We start from the raw sequence: 20655 nt of genomic DNA, 5'->3' as shown, positions 1-20655 counted from the left end.
TCCCTCCTTAATAAAGTTGAGAAATCCTTTTACTGAAGGGAGCCAACAGATCTCTTTAAAGTCCCCACATTTCCCTTCCTTTGAGTCATTGCAGAGCCTGGGTAGAAGAATGACAATTACTAGTTAACAATAGAGTTTGGGAAGGCAAGTGAGGCAAACTAAGGGTAGCTTTGGCTTTGCCAAACTAGGGTTGGTTCTGATCCAAGTCTCATTTTATCCAACCCTCCCAAAATCTGGGGTTTGTGGAGTGCAGGGCTCTGGGAAGTGGTTCAGAGTCAGATCAATCTCTCTAACAGGCAGGCCTCAGTATAATGCATTGTGCCACTCCTCATTAGAGCAGATTCGGCCTTCCCATCCCACTGCCACCACATTCTCAGGCAATGATCCCTCGGACAGAGAGCAACAGCAGCTGCCTGTGGGGGTGGGAGGAGAGGAGACCCTTCTCTTGCAGCTCTAAGCTCTCTGTCCCTTCCCTTCAAGAAGCAGAGAAAGGGTCCCACTGTGGGAGCCTGAGAGTGGACAGGTTTTTCGGGTAGGGGAGAGGTGAGGAGGAAGTGATCAGGCTGAGCCATTACATTATCCACAAAAGGGGAAGGTTCAAGGGGGAGCCAGAAGCTGGAGCTGGGCTCTTCAGAGGCGAGGAAGTTTCATACCTACCTCCCAGCCCTCTCTTATGAAAAATGTAGCAGCCCAGCCTGATCCTTCCAACCTCCCTACTCCTTTCCTGGAAAACAACTAGCAGCTCTGGGCTGCTGGGCTCCCTCTCACTGCTCTTCGGAGGGGAAGGGAGGGGAGGAAGCAGCAAGACCATGAGCAGCAGCAGCTGCAAAGACCTCTTGGGGGGGGAGGGGGGAGGAGGAGACAACAGCAGCAGCAGCGGAACCTCACAAAGAGGTAGGGCCAGGCTTAAATTAATTGTACTGGAGGCAGGGGCTTAATTAATTATATTGAGTAAGTGTGTGTCAGTCGGGCTTGAATTAATTTTAAGCGGGGTGAAGGTAGCTGGACTTGATTGTACTGGGGAACAGCCTGGGCAGGGTACGTGAGGAAAGGGAAAAAGAGAAAAGGATCTTGAGACCTGGATGATGTTTGCAGAGACAAGCCGAGGGTTATTCTTGCAGTGCTCCACCAGCAGCGTCACTCCCTCCATTCGTGTCTGAAACTCCTTGGCCATCAAGAGTTTGTTCAGCTCTTTGAGCTGCTCCATCACTTCCGCACTACAGAGAGATGAGCGATGAACCGCCGGCGGTGCTGGTGCAAGGATATCTGATCTGGACCTCATGTTGGGAAAGAAAAACTCAGTGTCACCTTTGGGTACCAACATTTTCAGTATAACTATGACAAACACAGCCTCAGGGTGCTTCCTGCTCATTTGATTACAGTGAGAGTCTGCTTTAGTAACTCAGCCTCAGAGCTTATTATTAGTATTACAGGGAGCAACGACTAGTTAACATTATCTGCATTTGTTAATTAGGAAACTGAAGCACAGGGAGGTTAAGTGATCTACCCAAGGCCAGCCAGCGAATCAGTAGAAAAGTTGGGAATAGAAGTGTGCTCAGATCATTCCTCTCTGAGGGTTTAATCCAAAGCCCATTGAGTTAATGGAAAGATTCCCTTTGGTTTCAGTGGCCTGGGGACTAGGCCTTTATAAGTGGGGCTCATTGATTCCAGCACATACCTGGGAAAAATTCTAAACACAATGATGAGGCTTATGCTCTCATTCTTCTTGCCACCATTGAACACAATGGAACAAAGCCATTGTGTTATCAAAGGAGAAAAGACACTGGTAGCTCCACTGCCAGCCCTGGGAACAAACAGGACCAAGTTCCTGTCTTGAACTCAGATCCACAGCATGGCAGATGTGGCATTGGCACTGGACTAGCCGCAGCTGCCTTGCTCAGTAATGTTCTCTTGGATGCAATCCTTATAAATAGCTACAAAAAAGGCCAGACTGGCCTAGAGATATTTTATTGATCAGTAAGGCTGAAAACTCCATCATGAATATCCTCAAAGATAATGAAATGGTAGCAAAGAAATGTTCAGTACCCTTCGTCAGAAAGTAGGCTGTCCTGGGAGGTAGTCAAGCTGCTGTTCCTAGATTCCCTGCGGCCTTTGGCAGAAGGGGGCTCAGATACATTGTCTTCCATCCCCTATATATATACACACATATTTAAAAAATGCATCTATAAAAAGCGAGAGAAGATGGGCAATGATTTCTTATGACAGTCAGTGTAAAACCCAGCTTAGATCAGGATCCGTGTTCTTCAGATGGGAGAGCAGAGAATTTTATAGCCCAAATAGGAAGAAGAGCCAGAGACGTCCTGAAATTTCACTATTTTCATCCTAATCAATATGAGAGGCATTCAGATGCTACAGTGATGCGCAGCAGTATAAAAGCCTACTACAGTTAGCTAAATCTGGTCACATGTGAAACCACTGCAATCACAAACTGGTGCCTGCTGCAGAGCAGGTAACTCTGGTGACAACTGGACCACCTTAGTACTTCTAAAAGTATCCTTGGTCTTCAGAATACTGGGAGAATTCCATTTGAGGCATTCTCCCAGCACATCTACAACCCCCTGTTCTTTTCTAGCCGAGAAATGGATAAAAAGCCCGTGCTCATCAGGATGATTTTCTACTGACTATAGGGATTCTTGGAGTACTTTCCAGTTCCACAGCGCATGAGAGCAGAGGTAGTATTCTCTGGCTGGAGTAGGTGTGTGCTCCAATTAAGACAACTACACGTCTCTCTTGTTTTAGGAAATCTTCCAGGGACATTTCCTCCCCTATCTATTAAAAAGAGGTCTGACACTTTCAGGAAAGAATACTCCCACCCCTGCTCTCTTTTTCTTTCTGGATGTGAGGGAGACCATTTTCTTCTATTTTCCTCTCTTATTTGTGTCTATAACTCCACCTACTTTACCTCCCTCACTATCAGCTGATAAAATGGGTCAGAATCTGCAGTTCCTTTCCATGAATAAGAAGAGGCAGAGGAAGAAAGAAGGAGAGAGAGAGAGGTTTGTGTAGTCATGTATTGGCTCTCTCAGTACATACAAACACTTACTTTCTGCTTTATTGTTGCCATAACATCCCGCAAGTTATGTGATGGGAGAGACTGTTTCATATACCCATCGAATTTTGGATGGGGCATCAGCACATTCAGCATCTTCCTGCCATAAAACCTAGCATAGAGGGGGGAGAAATTAATTTAATGAACATTTTACCACAAAATATCACCATTTCATTTAGCAACCCAGACAGGTAGTGATTACAAAAAGAAACTGAAATGTTATGCTCTTTGTGTTCAGTACAAGCCAGCAGCACTTTGTAAGGACTTTTAATCCCCTCAGAAGAGAGATAAATAAAGAGTGAAATTTACCTCAGCTTGGCATCACTATAATACTGTCTGCTGCATACAATAGGCCATGGAGCAGCAGAGCAATGGGGAAATATCCTCTCACTCTGTGGAGGACAATAATAATTAAGGAGTCTATTTTTCCTTTGATGGGGCTGTATTATGGCCAGAAATGTTAATGGTCATAACAAATGTTAATGGTCATACCTACTTCTTCCTTAACAAGGCTTTCATTTTGCAAGATTGTAAACTGCTTTAACAATAATTTTCAGGGGAGATTTTTTCATCCACTACTAAAGAGCAGCCACCTCTGTGGTGGAACAGGGCAGCTGTTCAACAGCACACAACAGTAGTTTAGGGTGGAAAGTGACAAATATCACAGCCAATTGAAACTGCAAGGGGACTATACGGAGGCAGAATGCACTGATTCAATATTGTGGGAATTTGACTAGAGCAGAGAATGCTAACACCCCTAATCTTACCAGAAATGTTGTACGATCTTTCAATGACTGGAAGTGGTTAGGGATTCAGTTTTACATAGCACCTGTAAGATAGCCAGTTGAAGTCACATGTACATATTGGGGCCAAAGGAACCTGTTTGGCTGCAGGCTAGTCCAATCACAATCCTTTTGAATAAAGGATGCCTCATGCAATGTAAATTCTTGAATGGATTTTTATTGCTGAATAACCCACAAGAGATGGATCCTGCACCTTTCCCTATCCAACAGTATAGACACTGGGAAACATGATTTCATTATGCTTGTTTTACATTATTTTGCATTGTCATGGTTTGCTATTTGCCAGCTACTGATCACAAAAGGTTTCTGCTTCTGGGAGGTGGAAAGGACATCATTACCTAGTGTCTTGATTGCAGTCCTGGGCAAGTTTCACCAGAGTCTGCACCAATAGTTCTGTGTTGTCTCTGGTGCCTGACAAAAGTTTCTCAGCCCCAATCTGCTCCATGACAGTCAATAAGTGTTCAGCGGCGCACTTTCGAACGAGGGGGTTCCGATGGCTGAAGACAAGATATCAAACATCACATATCAACAAAACCACAGGCCTCTGCCACTTGACCAAGACAGGGTTCCTGTAATTGTTGGTAGTAGCAGGTCTCTTATCCTTTCTGTGGACCCTGCTATTAGTGCTAACATTATTCATTGATACACACAGAACCTCTATGTTACAGAGGTACCACCTACAAGGGTGAAAGGGGAATTCAGTCTCCATGGCACATTTGGTCCTTGGGTTTCCTGCTGACCTTGTTAACCCAGACAGGGAGAGAATGGGCAATTAATGCCCAACTCAAGTTGGGAAGCTTTATGACGCAGATATTGGTGCACTAGCATTAGGTCTTAGTTCACCAATTTGTTTCATATCCTTCGGCTCAGAGACCCAAAACCACAATGAAGGACAGTACTATAGTATATTCAGCAACACAGCATCTGCGTGGCTATGCCTAGAGTATTTGGTGGTTTAATGTTTTCAGGACTGCAGAAGTCAGACACGAATCTCACCAACAGTTTTATCCAGACTTTTGTTTACTTGAATAGATAGCACCTGTTTGAAAGCACCAGGTATGGTACCATCACTTTGAAGTGGTGTCAGTTTGGTGGTTCCTACAAAAGTCTGCATCTCAAGACCCAGGAAATCTGCCCCACTGAAGTGAAGCTGGCATTTTGGTGATGCTCAGTTGTGCATTTTGAACTAAAAGTGAAGTTTTTGAAGGCAATGACAGGAGACGCTCAGGAACTGACCCTGTCTAATGGGTCCCCTGCCAAACCGGGCAGTTTCTCCTGGGGGTACACGCTAACCATACATATGACTGGTCTGCTCCTCCCTGCTTCTCTTGTTAATAATGCCCTGGTGGTGTGTGGTTCGTCCCAGTGGCCCTGTGATTAGTGCTCTATGGTCATTAAGTTCCAGGGGGTAGCCGTGTTAGTCTGTATACAGCAAAAACAAGAGTTCTGTAGCACCTGAAAGATTAACAAATTTCTGCAGGCATAAGCTTTCGTGGACTGCATCTGACGAAGTGCATTGCAGCCCATGAAAGCTTATGCCCGCAGAAATTTGTTAGTCTGTAAGGTGCTACAGGACTCTCATTGTTAATGGTCATTAAGCAGGAGACGTGGGTTTGACCTTGCTCCGGAATTGCTGTGGTCCCCTCACCTAGAGAGTGGAGGGAGTACACCACAGTGCTCTGCACTGATCTATCACGTCCCCTTCGCTGGAGTATCTGGGCAACGTTGATGCTGCTGCTAGGTGAGGTGTCCTGATGATGATGATGGGAGGTGTAAATGGATAGTGATAGTGAAATACCCCAGAGCAGAGGGAATTCCTCCTTCCCCACCACTCTCTTGTTCCCCACAAAGTAATTAGTCAGGATGCAGAGTTCAGACAAGGAAAGAGTCACATACTTTACTCCACCGGCCATGAGGGCAGCCATTGCTCTCATGGGAGTCACATTCCCCACTATGACTCCCAGAGACCGATCAGCTGCTTTCTGAATGAACTCGCTGGAATCCCCTGTCTTGTGGAGCAGGACCCGAACAATCTCCTCCACCTCTTGATCCATGTGCTTCTTCATGGTCCTGAAAAGCTCACCAAGGGTGCTGATAGCAAAGCGAGACACCTTTGAGCGGAGGTTGCTAACCTGGAGAAGGAAAAGTTATTAGTAGGACACAGAAGTCAGCTTAGAAAGAAGGGGGTCAGATCTGCATTCATGTAACTAGGGGGCCAAGGGGAAAGCAGATTTTTATACCACATCAAAGGTGGAATGTAGTCCACTGGTCAAAGCAAATGACTGGAAGCACAGAACTACCCCTGACTCTGACACCAACTCCTTCTTGGGCTTGAGCAAATCTCTGAAGGTCTGATTCTGTGGGACTGTTTGTGGAGTAAGGAACACTCAGCATAATGGGGGAAGTATTGAGCCCTTAACTTTTCTGCTTTGATTTCTCCATCTGCATAATGGAGAAGATAATCCCTCCCTCTCTCCATCCCTATTTCCCTCACAGGAGTGTTTTGAGGATTCATTAGGATTGGTAAAGCACTTTGGAGGAATGTGCTTTGTAAAGGCCTGATCCTGCTAGCTGCTGAGCACCCTTAATTCCCATTGAAGTCAGTGGGAGTTCAGGGTGCTCAGCACTATTGTGAATTGGGCCCCAACTACAAATAATAGGCTGGAATGGATCAGCCTCTGAGAGTTCATAGCATTCTTTTTTAAAGACAGGTTGGTGCTGCCCAATGCTTCTAGCCACATTAATATCTTATGTTGCTATAAAGGGTGCAGTGCAAGCCCTAGAAAATGCAATTTCTGGACTATGAAAGCGAAATCTGGGACAGGAGTGAAATTAAACATGAACCCGTGTCTCCACACATGGGCTTCTGCAAGGAAGAGCACAAGATACCTCTTCCTACAGATAACAGTGAGATAGGAATCAGAGAAGAGCCTGAGCTGTAAAGCACAATCTGAACATCCCCCTTCCCCAGCCCTGAATTTCAAAAGGGGGTATTTGAATCCTGCAGATCTGAACACAGTGACCTCTGGACTCTGTAGCCTTCTAACCCCTGATCATTCAAGCCTGCTAGATCTTTGTATCACAGGCAGAAGATGGCGATGGGAGTTTACAGAAATGAGCCAACTCTCATTGTTTGTTGCAGATGGAAGAAGGTTTAGTGTGCTTGGCAAACCATGCCTAGTAATAGCAAAATCAGCTGTGCAGGCCACAGACAAGTGCTGTGTTGGAAGAGTTTAAAGTGAGCACAATAAAATCTCTCCATTAACTGGTCAAATAAAAAGTAAAGATGTTCAGAGCAGTCATGGGTGACTGCCCTGGAATCCCAGAGCTTAGTCCAACACACATACTCCAGAGCAATAGAGATGTAAGGAGGTATTTGGATCTGAAGTAGCAGGGGAAACTGTTCTATGGAGCAAGGCACTAAAACAGACACTAGAAAGAAGAGGGAGAAGAGGTCAGCAGGGACCTCTGAGAAATAGACATGGGAGAGAAAGAGAGAGACATGGTCTAGTAGGTTGAGCGTAAACCTGGGAACCACAACTCCAGAGTTTAGTCCTGACTCTGACAATGATTCAGTCTGGTTTTGGCAAAACATCTTGTCTGTGCCTCAGTTTCCCCATTTATACAATACATAATGATAATACCTAACTCAAAGAGGTGACAGAGAGAGATCACATTTAACTGTCAGGATAGCTAGATAGAGAGATGGATAAATATTGTACATAGTGATGTAGATATCAGAGCCAGAGATCAGAGATAGATGTAGATATAAAATAACTATAGAGACAGACACAGAACAAATATATAAAGATAAACACACACACATTTACTCTATACACTGAATGGATATACATTGAATACAAATTTTCTACCTCTCTGGTGACCGCCAAGGAAACATCATGAAGTCGACAAAAAAGGACTTCTGAATGACAGGTAGCCAGGCATCTGATGCTGAAAAGTCCTTTCTCCTTCAGCTGCCTGAAAGGCAATTACAAAAAAAGATTGACAGAGAGAAGAAACAAATAATTGGTCTCACATGCCACTGTGCTAAACACAGTTTCACACACCTGCAACCTGGGGACTGATCCTGTAACCTACATAAGTGGGACGCTAAAAGCAAAAGTGCTGGATTTTTTTAGATACTCCCTAAAAAAACATTTTAAAAAACGAATAATAAAAAAATGCTTTCAGCAGCCTGTGCGTGCAATTCCCCAGTGACCTAAGCTGGATGAAGGTGTATGGTTGATTTACTAGTTCCACATGATAGACTCAATCCTTGAGAAAACTAGAGATTTTCATGGCAGACTATGGATTTTCCATCTCCCTTTAGACTCAGAAGACATAACTTGCATTTTTCTTCTATAACCCCTATTGATGTTGCCAGTTTTGTTTCAGGACTCAGCTCACTGAATTAACAGTGCCACCTATTGGTGAGTGATGAGAAGCACAGCCTCCTCTGACAGCCGCAGCAGAACTGGAGGTACATGGAGAGAGAGTCTTCATTTCTTGTGGTGTGTGAATGACGGGAAGTTGTAAAAGAAAAAAGGAAGAAAGTAGTGGAGGGTTAGAGGGGAGAAGGAAAAAGGAGCAGATGAGGAGAGGGAAAGTTTAAAGTAAAGGGGTTTAAAATAAAACCAAATAACTGTGTTACACAAGCATATGCAGGGTGGCAGATTTTGATCTCAGATTAACACTGGTGAAATTTGAGTAATCCCACCGAATTGAATGGATTCACTCTGGATTTACACCGGTGTAACTGAGATCAGAATCTGGCTCTGTAGTTTCTGAAATCCATGCAAGTTCTCTTTCCTCTCTATGTCTAATTCCAGGATACAGTGTGATCATCAGTTAAATATCCTAGTCTGTGCCCCTGTTAGGTAGTGGAGGAAAGTTATTATTCTGAGGATCCTGGCTTCCTAATAAATGACTCCCCTCACCATATGCTTCTCCCCCACCCAACTCCTGCCTTAGAGAGACTACAGGCAGAGCAATTCCCTACTCAGCATGTGTTGCAACCCTAGAGTTTACCTTAATCACAAGCAAGGCAACTGGCTACGTGAGCTCCAGGCACAGATCTGTAACTTGCAGAGCGAGGAGAGGACACGGTTTTGGAATGATCACCCCCTCCAGAAGCAAGGCTAAGGGGAGAAGGCCTGCCCTGCTCCTGCTTTTGTGACTGCTGAAGTAGCCTCTGTCTCCTTTGGCTGGGAGTCAAGGCAGGGAAATGACACATGGGGAACACTGGCTTCTAGCAGGACAATCTTTTGATTGTCCTATCATTTCTCCTCTTCTCTGTAACTACTATTTGTGACTAAACAAAGGTCCAAAGGAGAAGGGTAATGAATGAAGCTAACCTGCTGTTGGCCACAGCAGCATTACAGCCAGGGATAGGAGAACCAGGCTGGAGAGCGTTTCCTGGCTCATATCTACTGGAAAGCAATTGCATTGTGGAGATAGGCTTCAGTTAGCCCTCTCTAAGCCCCTGGTTCAGAAAGAGAAACTGAGCATAGCTCCGGAGGAGGCAACCACTAGCACACTTTTATGATGAGGGAAAGGGGAGAGTTGGGGGTGGAGTGTTTCCTTACCAATCATTGCTATTGAGCCACTTGATAGCATCAACCAGCCCCTGCTCCGGGTGAGAGAAGGGTCTCATTTCCAAAGTATCCCCACTTTCAGACTCTTCCTCCCCTTCTGGAGAATCCAGAGTGTTTGTTGGCAGGGAGTTAGCTGTATGGAAAAATCAAACACACATATCAATATGGCAGGTGCTGGTCACGACTCCACAGGTAAGGTCGCAACCAAGGATCCATTGTGAGTCTTATTTTGACCTTTGCCTCTTCTAACTTCTTAGCTGAAGTTGCTATTGGTCTGAATTTTCCTACCATTAAAACGGGCAGTCTCATTTTTAATGAGTTTCAGAAGTTTTGGATCAGAATTGTTTTAATCGCCAGGAGACCAAAAAAATCTATGAGCCAGATCCTAAACTGCTATAGATCAGCATAGCTTCATTGATTTCAATGGAGGATCTGGTCCCTGGTTTTCACAGTATTTGGTTCAGACCCTAGCACAGTGGGATTCTGGTCTAACACTTAATATATTATTAATAATAATACTATCCTCATGATTTTTCAACCACTTATAGCTAGACACCAACTTGTTATGGAAGTTTGAAAATTGATACATATGTATATTTTAATATACTGTTGGGAATATGATCATTGAGGATTTTTATTGATTTCAGAGTCTTGTGCATATTTCTGTTCTTTAGGCGCTATCCATTGTCTGTATGTCAGGGACTGTGGGATAGAATATGCTTGTGTTATCAAATATATTTGTTTACAGACTGTGCAGAATCTAAGCTTTCTTTTATAGGAAAAATTAAATTTCTAACCCTTATGGTTTCAAAGAAAAGCTCCCAAATGTGAACTGAAAGGAAAGAGATGCAGTGTTAGCAAATGTGGCTGATGATAAATATACTAGTTTCCTGAAACTTTACATGATAAATGTATTTGCCACAAAGTCCATTTGTCATCCAAAGTGCTAGAAGTCAAAATTATTCACACCTAACGATCTTTAGGCCAAAATTTTCTCTTCTAAATTGTAGATGAGAAATATTTTACTTTTAAAAGTGCAAATGGTGTGTCAAGGCTTGATGGAATGTAGGTGCTGGAGAGGGTATCTATATATGGTATATAGGATATCAGAGTTTATGTGTGGTCTATAGGGTATGTAGGATATATACAGGGTACAAAATCTAAAGGTGAGATTTTCAAACGCACTCAACAATGGCCTAACTCTGCTCCCACTAGAGTCAACGGTAAAAACCTCATTAACTTTAATGCCAATCACTTTTTAAAATCCATGCTACATAGAAAGGTGTTCCACAAAAGATTCCCTTCCAAATACCTACCCAGCCTAACCCTTTTTAGCTTGCAAGATTTAATAGAATCATAAGGTCCTATGGTTGTAGGCTAAACACCGGAAAAACTTCCTATCATCCGAAGAAAGAACAGAGTCACTAGGTACCCCATTAGCTGTTATGTATTAACTGTAAGAAAAAAAGCCATTTTCAATATCACCATGCAGCATTCCATATACGTCACCTGTTATATTTAAACTATAGGACATGACAATACTGTACGGGTTGTGGTGTGTGAGGCATGACACCAAAGGCTGGGTGTCTCCAACCACCCCTGGCTGCAATGGTATTAGCAGTGTTGCCACAGCTGAAAGTGACTGGATAATGATTGGTTGAAACGTTATGCAATGTGATAGGCAGCTCCTCAGAGGTCAATGACAATGAGCAACCAATCAGATCACATATGTAAATGAGTGCATCCTGACTGGCTGCAGCTGAGCTCAGTGACTTCACAGGAAGTGCACAACAGTTTTTTTTTGGATTAATAAATTCATCTCCCTTTATGATGCCATCTTACAGCCAAAAACAATGTTACACTTTAGAAATTCAAAATGGGTAAAGAGCATGTCCTGATGCTAAATCTGTTTTCAGGCAAAACTCCCACTGGCTACATAAGTAATGCCCATTTTAATTTCACTCAATCTGAGTGACTGCACTGGGGTTACTATGAATTTATACCAGTGAAACTAAGAGCAGAATTTGGCCCATGGATCATTCCTTTGCCTGGAACGATATCCATTAGACTTGTGCTTTAAGCTGTATCCAGCCCCTTCTCCCAGGGGAACAGAACACCTGAGATTGGAATGACTGCTTTGTGACCCCATTGACACAACAAGTCTCACCTGATGAGTTTTGCAGGAAACTGCTGTCCTGATTGATGATGGGGATGCTAGGCAGAGATGGCCTGTTGACCCGTTTCTTTAAGGCAATGCCAACGCTGGCTCTGCATGGGTTGCTCAAGCTGGGTGTAATGGAGTTGATCTCATTGGCGTTAAGTGGGCCAAAGCCTGTGGAGACTGAAAGAGACTTGGGGTGTCAACATTTTTCCAGAGTTATGCACTGCATGGCTCCAGGGATTGATAATGGAGGAAGGCACATTGAGGGAGGGATGCCCCAAAAACAGAGAGAACATGACTGAAAACTGCAGTGCTAGGGACAATGACTGTAAAATACAGCATACGTTCTATAAAGGGTGAGGGGAGTTAAACTTTCCACTTCCTCTGCTCTACTAGTTTTGGGAACGCATAGAGATGTATGCCACTGGGGCTGTCAGTCTAGCACTTCTCACCAGCATGAAATTCACTCCACCAAATAATAATAATAAAAAGTAAAAGTAACCTTAAATAATGCCTTTGTGCTAAGGGCTGACTTGCAACTTTCTTTGCTGCTGCACTCCTTAGTGTTTGTGCCGCAGTACAATCAGAGCCCGTCAGATGCAATTAAATCAGTCAGTAAGCCATGCTCCAGTACATTTTTTTTTTAACGTAAACTTCTTTTGTAATAGCTTCAGTGCTCTTATAAAACATAAGTTTCTCAGGAGTGTGGTACGGAGTGATTTGTCTTTTTGGCTGAGCAGGATCTTCCTTTGTATTTTAATTAGAAACATTTCTATTAAAACTCATCCAGATCATAATGTGATTGAAAGCATTTTTTGGACACAATTAGTTTGTCTTTATTATGGCAGGCAGTGCTACAATGTAAGAGGTCTGATCTCTAAGGCTGCATTGTCCAATGGATAGACTTTGGTCTGGGAGATAGGAACTTCACATTCTGTTCCTGACTCTGCCACCGACTCACTGTGTGGCCTTGGGCAAGTCACTTTGTGTTTCAGTTTGTCCATCTGCAAAATAGGGATATTTATAGTCTCCCTTCCTTTATAAAGTGCTCTGAGATCTTGGATGAAAGGCACTATAGAAGTGCTAAGTAGTATCAGTGTCATTATTATTAGAAAGGAAGAATAGTCAAGTGAGTAGGGCACTTAACCTACATACTGAGAGATCTGGGTTAAATTCCTGGCCCTCCCGCAGCCTTCCTATATGATCTTAGGCAAGTCACTTAATTTCTCTACGCCTCAGCTCTCAATAGGTAAAATGGGGATAATTACACTAAGTATAGGGGGTTGTGAAAATAAATGCATTAAAGACTGTGAAGTGCTCAAATACTATAGTGATGGGGGCATGTAAGAATCAGTCTTGTTGCCTGAGCACTGTGGCAGGAGAAAGGTCAGCCACACCTGGTAGAGAGGCAGTCTCATGTATCTTTGAAGTGATGTCTCCAACTGATTGAGCAGTGGTACTGATGGGCTCTGAAGGGAGTTTCATCCAGCCTCCTCAGCAATAGGGAAATTTGCATGGAAGACTATAGAAGGAGGGGTAAATTGGGTGGAATAATCCACTGATAATTCCTGTGGAAATAATGGTTATTTCTCTAAGGGATCTTCCTGCCCTGCGGTTCTCGTTATAAGAATGGAATATAGTGACCCATCGGACCTGACACTCCAGTGCCTCACATATATTTATTTACACCTGTGCACAGTAGGTTTAACATGCTACCAGTCGGAGTGAGCAGACTGCTCTGCACAGGTGTCAATGGCTAAATAAGGTATGAGGCAGTGGAGAACCAAGCCTATAGTCTTTAGCAGCCACTTACCTTTCTGAGCAATAACCCCTGGATCAATGCTCTGCGGTTGTTCATGGAGCTGCAGGGACCTTTCCTTTTCTTTCTCTTTTTCCTTTTCCCGCTCTCTGCGCAAAAGCTCCATCTCTTTCATTTGCTTCTGGCGCATTTTCTCCTGAGCTGACTTGGATATGGTGACATGGATCTGGACACGACACAAACACATCAAGGCGCACATAAAGTTACACAAATGCTCAGGACTGCACAATGACACAGAAAGCAGGAAACACTGTCATACAATGTCACAAATGCTCCTATGCTTCAGTATATACCCCAATAGTTTCAGAAGCAATTCCCTCCTGACCATATAATTAAACAGAAAAGGTACTTGTAATTTTCATGTCTTTAATTTCCATGAGTGGATGGAAAGCGAGTGGGTGGAAGGGTAGGAGGTTACAGGAAGACAAGTACCCAACAGGAAGACAGCAGGAAAAGCAAGCTCCTTGTTTTAATTTACACCCTCGCTGGCCATCAAAGGGCTGTTGGGCCCAGCATCACCGGTGACAGGTCAGCTACCTCCCAGCTCAGACTGATCAGCTAGAGGTCAGGTGATTATAAAAGCCAGCGAGTAGTTCAACTGGGGTGGACAGCTGCCAGGAGCAGGGAGACTGTGGCAGGAAACCCCTGAGTAAAGAGGGGAGAACTGCAGGAAGTAGGTTGGCTCCTGTTGCAGGCCCGGGAGCAGGGTGACTCTCAGGCAAGGTGGCCCAGTAGAGTGGGAAATTGCAGTGGATAAACAGGCCCCTGCATTAGGAGGGAAGGGACGACTGAGGTGCTGAATTTATGTTATTTGGAGGAAATAAAGCTGAAGCCCTGAGAAAAGGACCTGACCCAGACTCTGAGGATAGTGCCGTTCCTTCCTGGGCTGGGGAGACAAGCCAGCAGCTTACACACCCTTTCGGTTGGTTGCTTCCCATATTAAAACCCTTGCTTCCACCTTCTCAGTGTGCAATTCACACTTACCAGTGGGGAACTTGCACCACCTCTGAATTTGCCTCAGAAACAGAGAACTCTTCTTCCTTAACCTCATCACTATTTCCCAGACAATAATTTCAGCTTCTCCTTTGTTCAGAGAAAATACACAGCGAATGTGTGACCCTTTAACCTAGTCAAACTGGGAAGGCGGTCCCTGACAGAGGAAGTTTATTATTTTTATTATTATTTATATCATAGTAGCGCCCAAGATCCCATTGTGTTAGGTTCTGTACAATCACAGAACAAAAAGACCATCCCTGCTCCAAAAATCTTAAAATGTACATACCCTTCCATTGCTCTCTTTCCAATCATCATCCTTTAAAAGGTGAGGGCTCAATAGGGGTCCTGTCTCCTTGGCCTGGCTGAGGGAGAGGGTTGTTAATGGCAGTAAATATTCGGCAGGCTTCACGTTACCAGTCAAGCCATTTTTGGGAGCAGGCAAAATGGGTTCCAGAGTTCTGAATTCTGATGAGCCAAAGACACAGACTATATGTTAGTGCAGCAAGCAGCTCGCCAGCGTCAACAGGTTAATGGGACTCTGGCTTACTGCATCTGCTGTAGAAATGACATTTCTGAAATACCAATCTACTGAATGAGGCAAAAGGCTCAATCCACAGCCCCTGGGGAGCAGCTGTGATTGCTGCAGAAGGATGAAAATAAAGATTTCCCCTATAGAAAAGCAGACATTTTCCTTTATTTTCCCAGCTATTCAGACCTCAGTAGAGAGAGTATCCTCCTTCCCTGAGTGGACAGAGTTTGTGTTCACGTGACACTTCCACCTTCTGATAAAATCAATGATTCCTTCTCTCTATTGGAAAATTAAAAGCGTTTAAAGAAATGTTTTGGATTGCTGAAATATTAACAATAAGAGTCCTGGCTGCTGTAATACGTTTCCCTCAAGTGGATTCATTATCAAAACTAGCAGCTCAGCCTCTGAAATTAGCACCTCTGTCCAGACAGATACTCTCGGGGCTGAGTGTGGAAGTTTCCTTTAACATGTACAGCACAGGGTGCAGGATGCTGAATTACTCTCCAAGAGAGCTGCTAAGACTCATAGAACTAATAATTCCATGCACTGCTTCACAAGTCATAAAATCATATCATAATCTAAACTAAAAAAACCCCATATCTTTTGAAATCAGGAATGTTTTTTCACTAAATGGTCAGGCCAAAGTCTTATCAACTAAAGAGATGAATTAACGTTAAAGGGCAGTTCTGTGAAACGTATCTATGTAAAAACACCACCTTTGTAACTCAGCAAATCTGCTCCCTGTTATATTTATAGTCACAGCAGCATATTAACTACAAAAATAAATGTTTACTAAGTTTTACTCCTGGACCCTTGCAGAGACAACACATCTCTGGGAGAGTTAAGCTGGATTCTATTCTTTTTCAAACATCATCAACAGAATTATTTACTAAGTTCCAGTGGTTAAATCTGTGCAAATCCACTGAAGGCAATGGGATAGCGAAGGTGTCATTCAGGGCTTAACCTAAAAATACTTGCACAGGGGTAACTGAGGCCCTTATTTAACTTGCAGAACCTTTATTCCCAATGATGATTCATGAGAAAGAAAAAACTCAGCTTGACTCTCAGATCCCAGGTTGAGTTTGCAGGGCTGATAGTTAGAGGAACAAAACATTTTAATAGTAAGTTGATTTCATTTGATCTAGAGTAACTTAGAGGTGACTTAATATATGCCTTTAATAAAATAACCAATAAATACCACTTTTGCAGATGTAATTTTTAGAATAGAACTATATTTTAAAAGGTTGAAAAGTTCAATTCAGATAAGCACTCCATTATGTGAATCCATATCTATATCTCTTGGTCCTGTAAAACTGGGCTGGAAAGATCACAAGAGCAACCTCACTCATGGGGTTTTGGAATTAGCCGTGCAAAAATAAACAAAGTTGATCAGACTAGTTTAGATCTCAAAAAAGGTTCAGTTTGGGTTCAGGTCAAGTTTAGAGCAAAGGTTCATGGGGGAAGAAGGGGGAAATGAGAGCATTTCTTATTTTGTATGAAATGGTTCATCTGTCTCTAACCTTCAGTGGCACTAAAGGCCATATAGAGAGGCAAATTCATATCTAGTAACATGTATGAGATGAAGGAGCTGAGGAAACACTTGCTATTTTATTTAGGATCTGTTGGGGTGAATTCTCAATCCCTGCCATCAGACATGTGAAGTCATATATTGGATCCATTCACTGTTTCCTAAGTGTCTGGATTCTGGGTTAATTTTCTAACGTCTCTCTCTAATAACCAGGGATTGTGGAATATTTTTCAGTAAGACATTTATAATTTCACCCATGGACGGTGATCCCTCTGTTCATTTTATGACAAATTAAATGCATGATAAATACATACATACCCAGAGCTTTAAGGATCTTTTCCTCAGCACTGCTGTCTGGCCTTGACCTTAAAATAATTGAGGAGAAAAGGATTTATGAGGAAATATAGAGGAAGAGAGATCACTTTAATGGAAGAGGGTTCCTGATCAGAATCACCAACACAGAGCAGGAAATGTAACCCACAGGCTTCACATTCAATCAGTCAGTAAAGCTACATGAGGGGCAAATCTTGAAAGCAGTGGATCAGATCTTTAAGTTCCAGCCTTTATCCCCCAGTGCAGCTCAGGAGGGAGGGGCACAATAGTGGCTTTCGGACATCTTTATATTCCATGGTCCTGGGGCCATTAGATATTAGGCTGATCCTATGGCTCAAATTAGAGCAGCCATGTTGACAGTAGTGTGAGAGAGAAGAGAATCAAGCTATGTCTGTTCCAGTTTTAGGTCAGATTGTGATTCACAGATTCATAGATTATAAGAAGGGACCATTGTGATCATCTAGTCTGACCTCTGCATAACACAGGCCTTAGAACTTCCTTAAATTAATTCCTGTTTAAACTAGAGTACATCTTTTTAAAAAACAACCAATATTGATTTTAAAATTACCAGTGATGGAGAATCCATCTGATAACTCCCCTAACTTCCCTTGAGGGCAAAATTAGGCCCTTCTGCTCTTAAATAACTAAATAACTAAATAAACGTATCTTCTAAATCTATTTGTGGGTAAGAACCTAATAAGTATATTCTGATGACACTGGACATGTATATACAATATCTTAGTGAAGTACGTAAATTGAAACTGTAGCTTAACACTTTCTATTTATTATTACATCAAACATAAGGCTGACAGCTGGTTTTCTCCAAGCACAGAAGCCAACTAATAAATGGGGATAGTACGTGTAATGTATATTAATTTTATAATCACTCCATAGTGTCTTGCTGTCTGCCACCTAAGCTCTCAAAGCATTTTACAAAGATTAGAACCTCCTGAGAAGGTAGTAAGTATTTGGGCTCTCATTTTATGGTGGGAAGACCAAGACACAGAAAGATTAAGGCCTACATTTACAGAAGTGGCCTTTGACTTTGGTAACTAGATATCCAGCTGATACTATGTGCACCTGCAAATTATCAAGATACAAGCATTTGCAGATACAAAATTCTGCCCTCGCAATGAGGGGCCAGATTCAAGTCCGGCTGAAGCCTGGATCTTAAATGACTTGACCAAAATTACACAGAGAGTCAGTTTGCAGTGTACTTGTAGCCATTTTGGTCCCAGGGTATTGGAGAGACAAGGTGGCTGAGGTAATATCTTTTATTGCACCAACTTCTGTTGGGAGAGAGACAAGCTTTCAAGGCACACAGAGTTCTTCTTCAGGTCTAGGGAGTGAATGGCAGTGTCAGGAGTAGACTCAGCAGTGCTGGCTCCTACTCCTAAACTGTAACCATTAGAACATGCTCCCATATGTCTGGAGTGATACTGGATCATATTAGACACACCATCTACAGTATGCACATAACTTAGTAGAAATATTTTGGAGTGGTGATGCGACAAATAAACAAACTACTTAGTCGAGATCTGTAAGGATGAGGCTACAATGGAAGGGAAGAAGATGCAAGAAAAAAAGTTTACCTTATCTCAGGAGATTCCTGTACAGTGAGATAAGCCTGGTTCAATTGCTGAGAGCTTGTGAGAGTCGTTGGAACATTGCCAAGGTCTCCATCAGGCAGTCTCGCTGATTTAGGTATAGGTGGAATCAAAGCAGCACTTAATGACTTCCTCATCTTCTCATCATTGCAATGCAAGTACTGCTGGGAAGCCTGGAGTTGGAAGAGTCCAGGGCCCACAGGATTAAAGTTCAAACCAAACCAAGTTACCTTCATCCTAACTTTACAAAGCAGTTCAATCCAGCTCAGTCATCATGCAGAGGCAAGTGAGGTTTAGGAGGGAATGCTGGTAACATTCAAGGCTTAGCACAGGCAGGAATTCATTCTGTTATGCTACAGAGAAGAAGATCTCTGCAGAGATAAGGAGTATGTGTGGAGGGCTAACAGGCCAGAATTCCTCTCTAACTACAAAAGAGAGTGCACCTTCTTCCCGGCACTGTGCAGTGGACAGGCTGTGTCAAACTCTCCCCTCCCTCACACTCTTCTGAAACCCCAGAAGAGAGGGAGAAACTATATCATTACTGGGAGAGTGGAGGCGTGGAGAGGCAGACACTGATCCTTTCGCATTTTTCCCATTATCTTTTTCACTGTCATCAATGGGCCAGATTAATTCCTGGTGAAAATCCAGTGAAGCCAGTAGAGTTACTGTAGGCATGGATCTCGCTCAGTACCTACATAGTGGAAACCCAATTCGCTGGCTTTTTGATAGGCTCCCTTTGTTTGCAAAAAGCATTTCCTAATCACCTTCCTTCTCCTGTGCGGCAAGATCTAATATCTGTAACTCCCTGCATGCTTCCAGAGCCAACAGTTAAGGGAAAGGGTGCAGGTTTCTATCCCTTCTAGGGTATCCTCAGTGGAATTGTTTGCACAGTTCCAGTCAGTTACCCCTGTGCAAATCACTGAAGGCAATGGGGCTGTACGAGGGCTACTGAGGGTCTTGAACTCTAGAAACTTTATTAAAGGTGATGATGGACTTTCGGACTCCAGGTTGAGTTTGCAGGGCAAGCAGGTACAGCAAACACCTTCACACGTCTAAATGTAGCAGGCTTGGTATGAAAATCATTGAGACACAGTTGTCTTTTGCTCTTTACACAACATTAGCAATAAGAAACCATGCAAGCACAGTTGGGTCACAAATGCCCATGCTTACTAACCATATAGAAACATGCAAGGCCTCACTACATACAAGGGAGGCTCTGACTGGTTTCTGGCGGCTTCTCCTCAACCACAGAACATGGGGAGCACTATTTAAAGAAATACTACCCAACTCCTATACAATACAGACACTAAAACCACAGCATCTCCATGATGCCATCTTTGCAGAGTAACTTTTCATAGTACAACCACACGTCAAGTAGGATCCTAGACTTTACCCACGTCAAAGGAATCTCTTAGTGGTCTGCCAGGTACTAAATAAACTGCAAAGGACCATATTTGGTTTGGTTCGGTTTTCTTACTCTACGCCAATTTACCTCCTGGGAAGTTGGACTCAGCTCAGTGTGAGTCTCACCATGGCCCCAGCTGGCCATACCATTCTCCAAGGTCTTCTGCTCCCTTTCATCTGGCCCGTAGGCCTCTGGGGAGGTCGGGATGCTTGGAATGGGAGGCATGGGTTTGGAAGTTATCAGCAGCCTTTGGGAGGCAGATCTGGAAAGAGCTGGCTTCAGGTCAACCCCCTTGGGGCCACCGGAGTCAAGCAAGCCTGCAAATCAGAACACATAGCACTGAAGTCTGACTCTAAAACAGGCAGTTTTCTTCAAAACAGGTAATTAACCGAATGGTGAGAAGTGTGTTCCCATGGACACATTAACATAGAGATGCTGCAGCCATCCATCCACATCCATCCAGTTCCATAGAGATACCCCAGGGAACATGAAGGGTTTCTATTCTCCTATTTACTATTGGAAAGCTGACATCTGGATTCACATGGATTAAAAGACAAGCTTTTAAACCCCTGTGAAACAACAGAAAGATTAAAGCAGATCAATGGAAGAGGGTGGGGAGGATATTAGGGGAACAAAGACAAACTGAAAATATAAACCAACCAAAAGTAGAGGCTCCGGATAGTTAAAACTCTATTGCACCAATCAGCAACATAAACAAAGATGAACAATAGTAATTTTTTCTCCATGGTAAAGGAGGATCTCCTCATTTTTATTCTTCCAGAATGTTTTGATGCCGGCATCCACATCCAG

General features: G+C 43.3%; 1 protein-coding gene across 1 annotated transcript in view; it reads right to left on the bottom strand.

The window, feature by feature from the left end:
* The window catches only part of TOGARAM2 (TOG array regulator of axonemal microtubules 2), a 48506-nt gene that overhangs the window by 14607 nt on the left and 13244 nt on the right, over window positions 1–20655 (bottom strand). Inside the window, exons 5-17 of the mRNA XM_067565379.1 lie at window positions 19933–20162; window positions 18426–18613; window positions 16819–16865; window positions 14730–14908; window positions 13442–13613; window positions 11635–11799; window positions 9459–9600; window positions 7746–7851; window positions 5770–6005; window positions 4212–4370; window positions 3065–3182; window positions 2047–2150; window positions 1079–1277 (exon numbers count right to left, since the gene is read on the bottom strand). Of these exons, the coding sequence (XP_067421480.1) occupies window positions 1079–1277; window positions 2047–2150; window positions 3065–3182; window positions 4212–4370; window positions 5770–6005; window positions 7746–7851; window positions 9459–9600; window positions 11635–11799; window positions 13442–13613; window positions 14730–14908; window positions 16819–16865; window positions 18426–18613; window positions 19933–20162 (2045 nt within the window). The remainder of the gene's footprint in view (window positions 1–1078; window positions 1278–2046; window positions 2151–3064; window positions 3183–4211; window positions 4371–5769; window positions 6006–7745; window positions 7852–9458; window positions 9601–11634; window positions 11800–13441; window positions 13614–14729; window positions 14909–16818; window positions 16866–18425; window positions 18614–19932; window positions 20163–20655) is intronic.

This window comes from Emydura macquarii, unplaced genomic scaffold (genome assembly GCF_026122565.2).
Source record: "Emydura macquarii macquarii isolate MOO-44397 ecotype Brisbane River unplaced genomic scaffold, CSIRO-AGI_Emac_v2 contig_2676, whole genome shotgun sequence".
Lineage (NCBI taxonomy): Eukaryota > Metazoa > Chordata > Testudines > Chelidae > Emydura > Emydura macquarii.
Note: the sequence above shows the minus strand (reverse complement) of the source record. Positions and strands in the feature narration are given on the sequence as shown.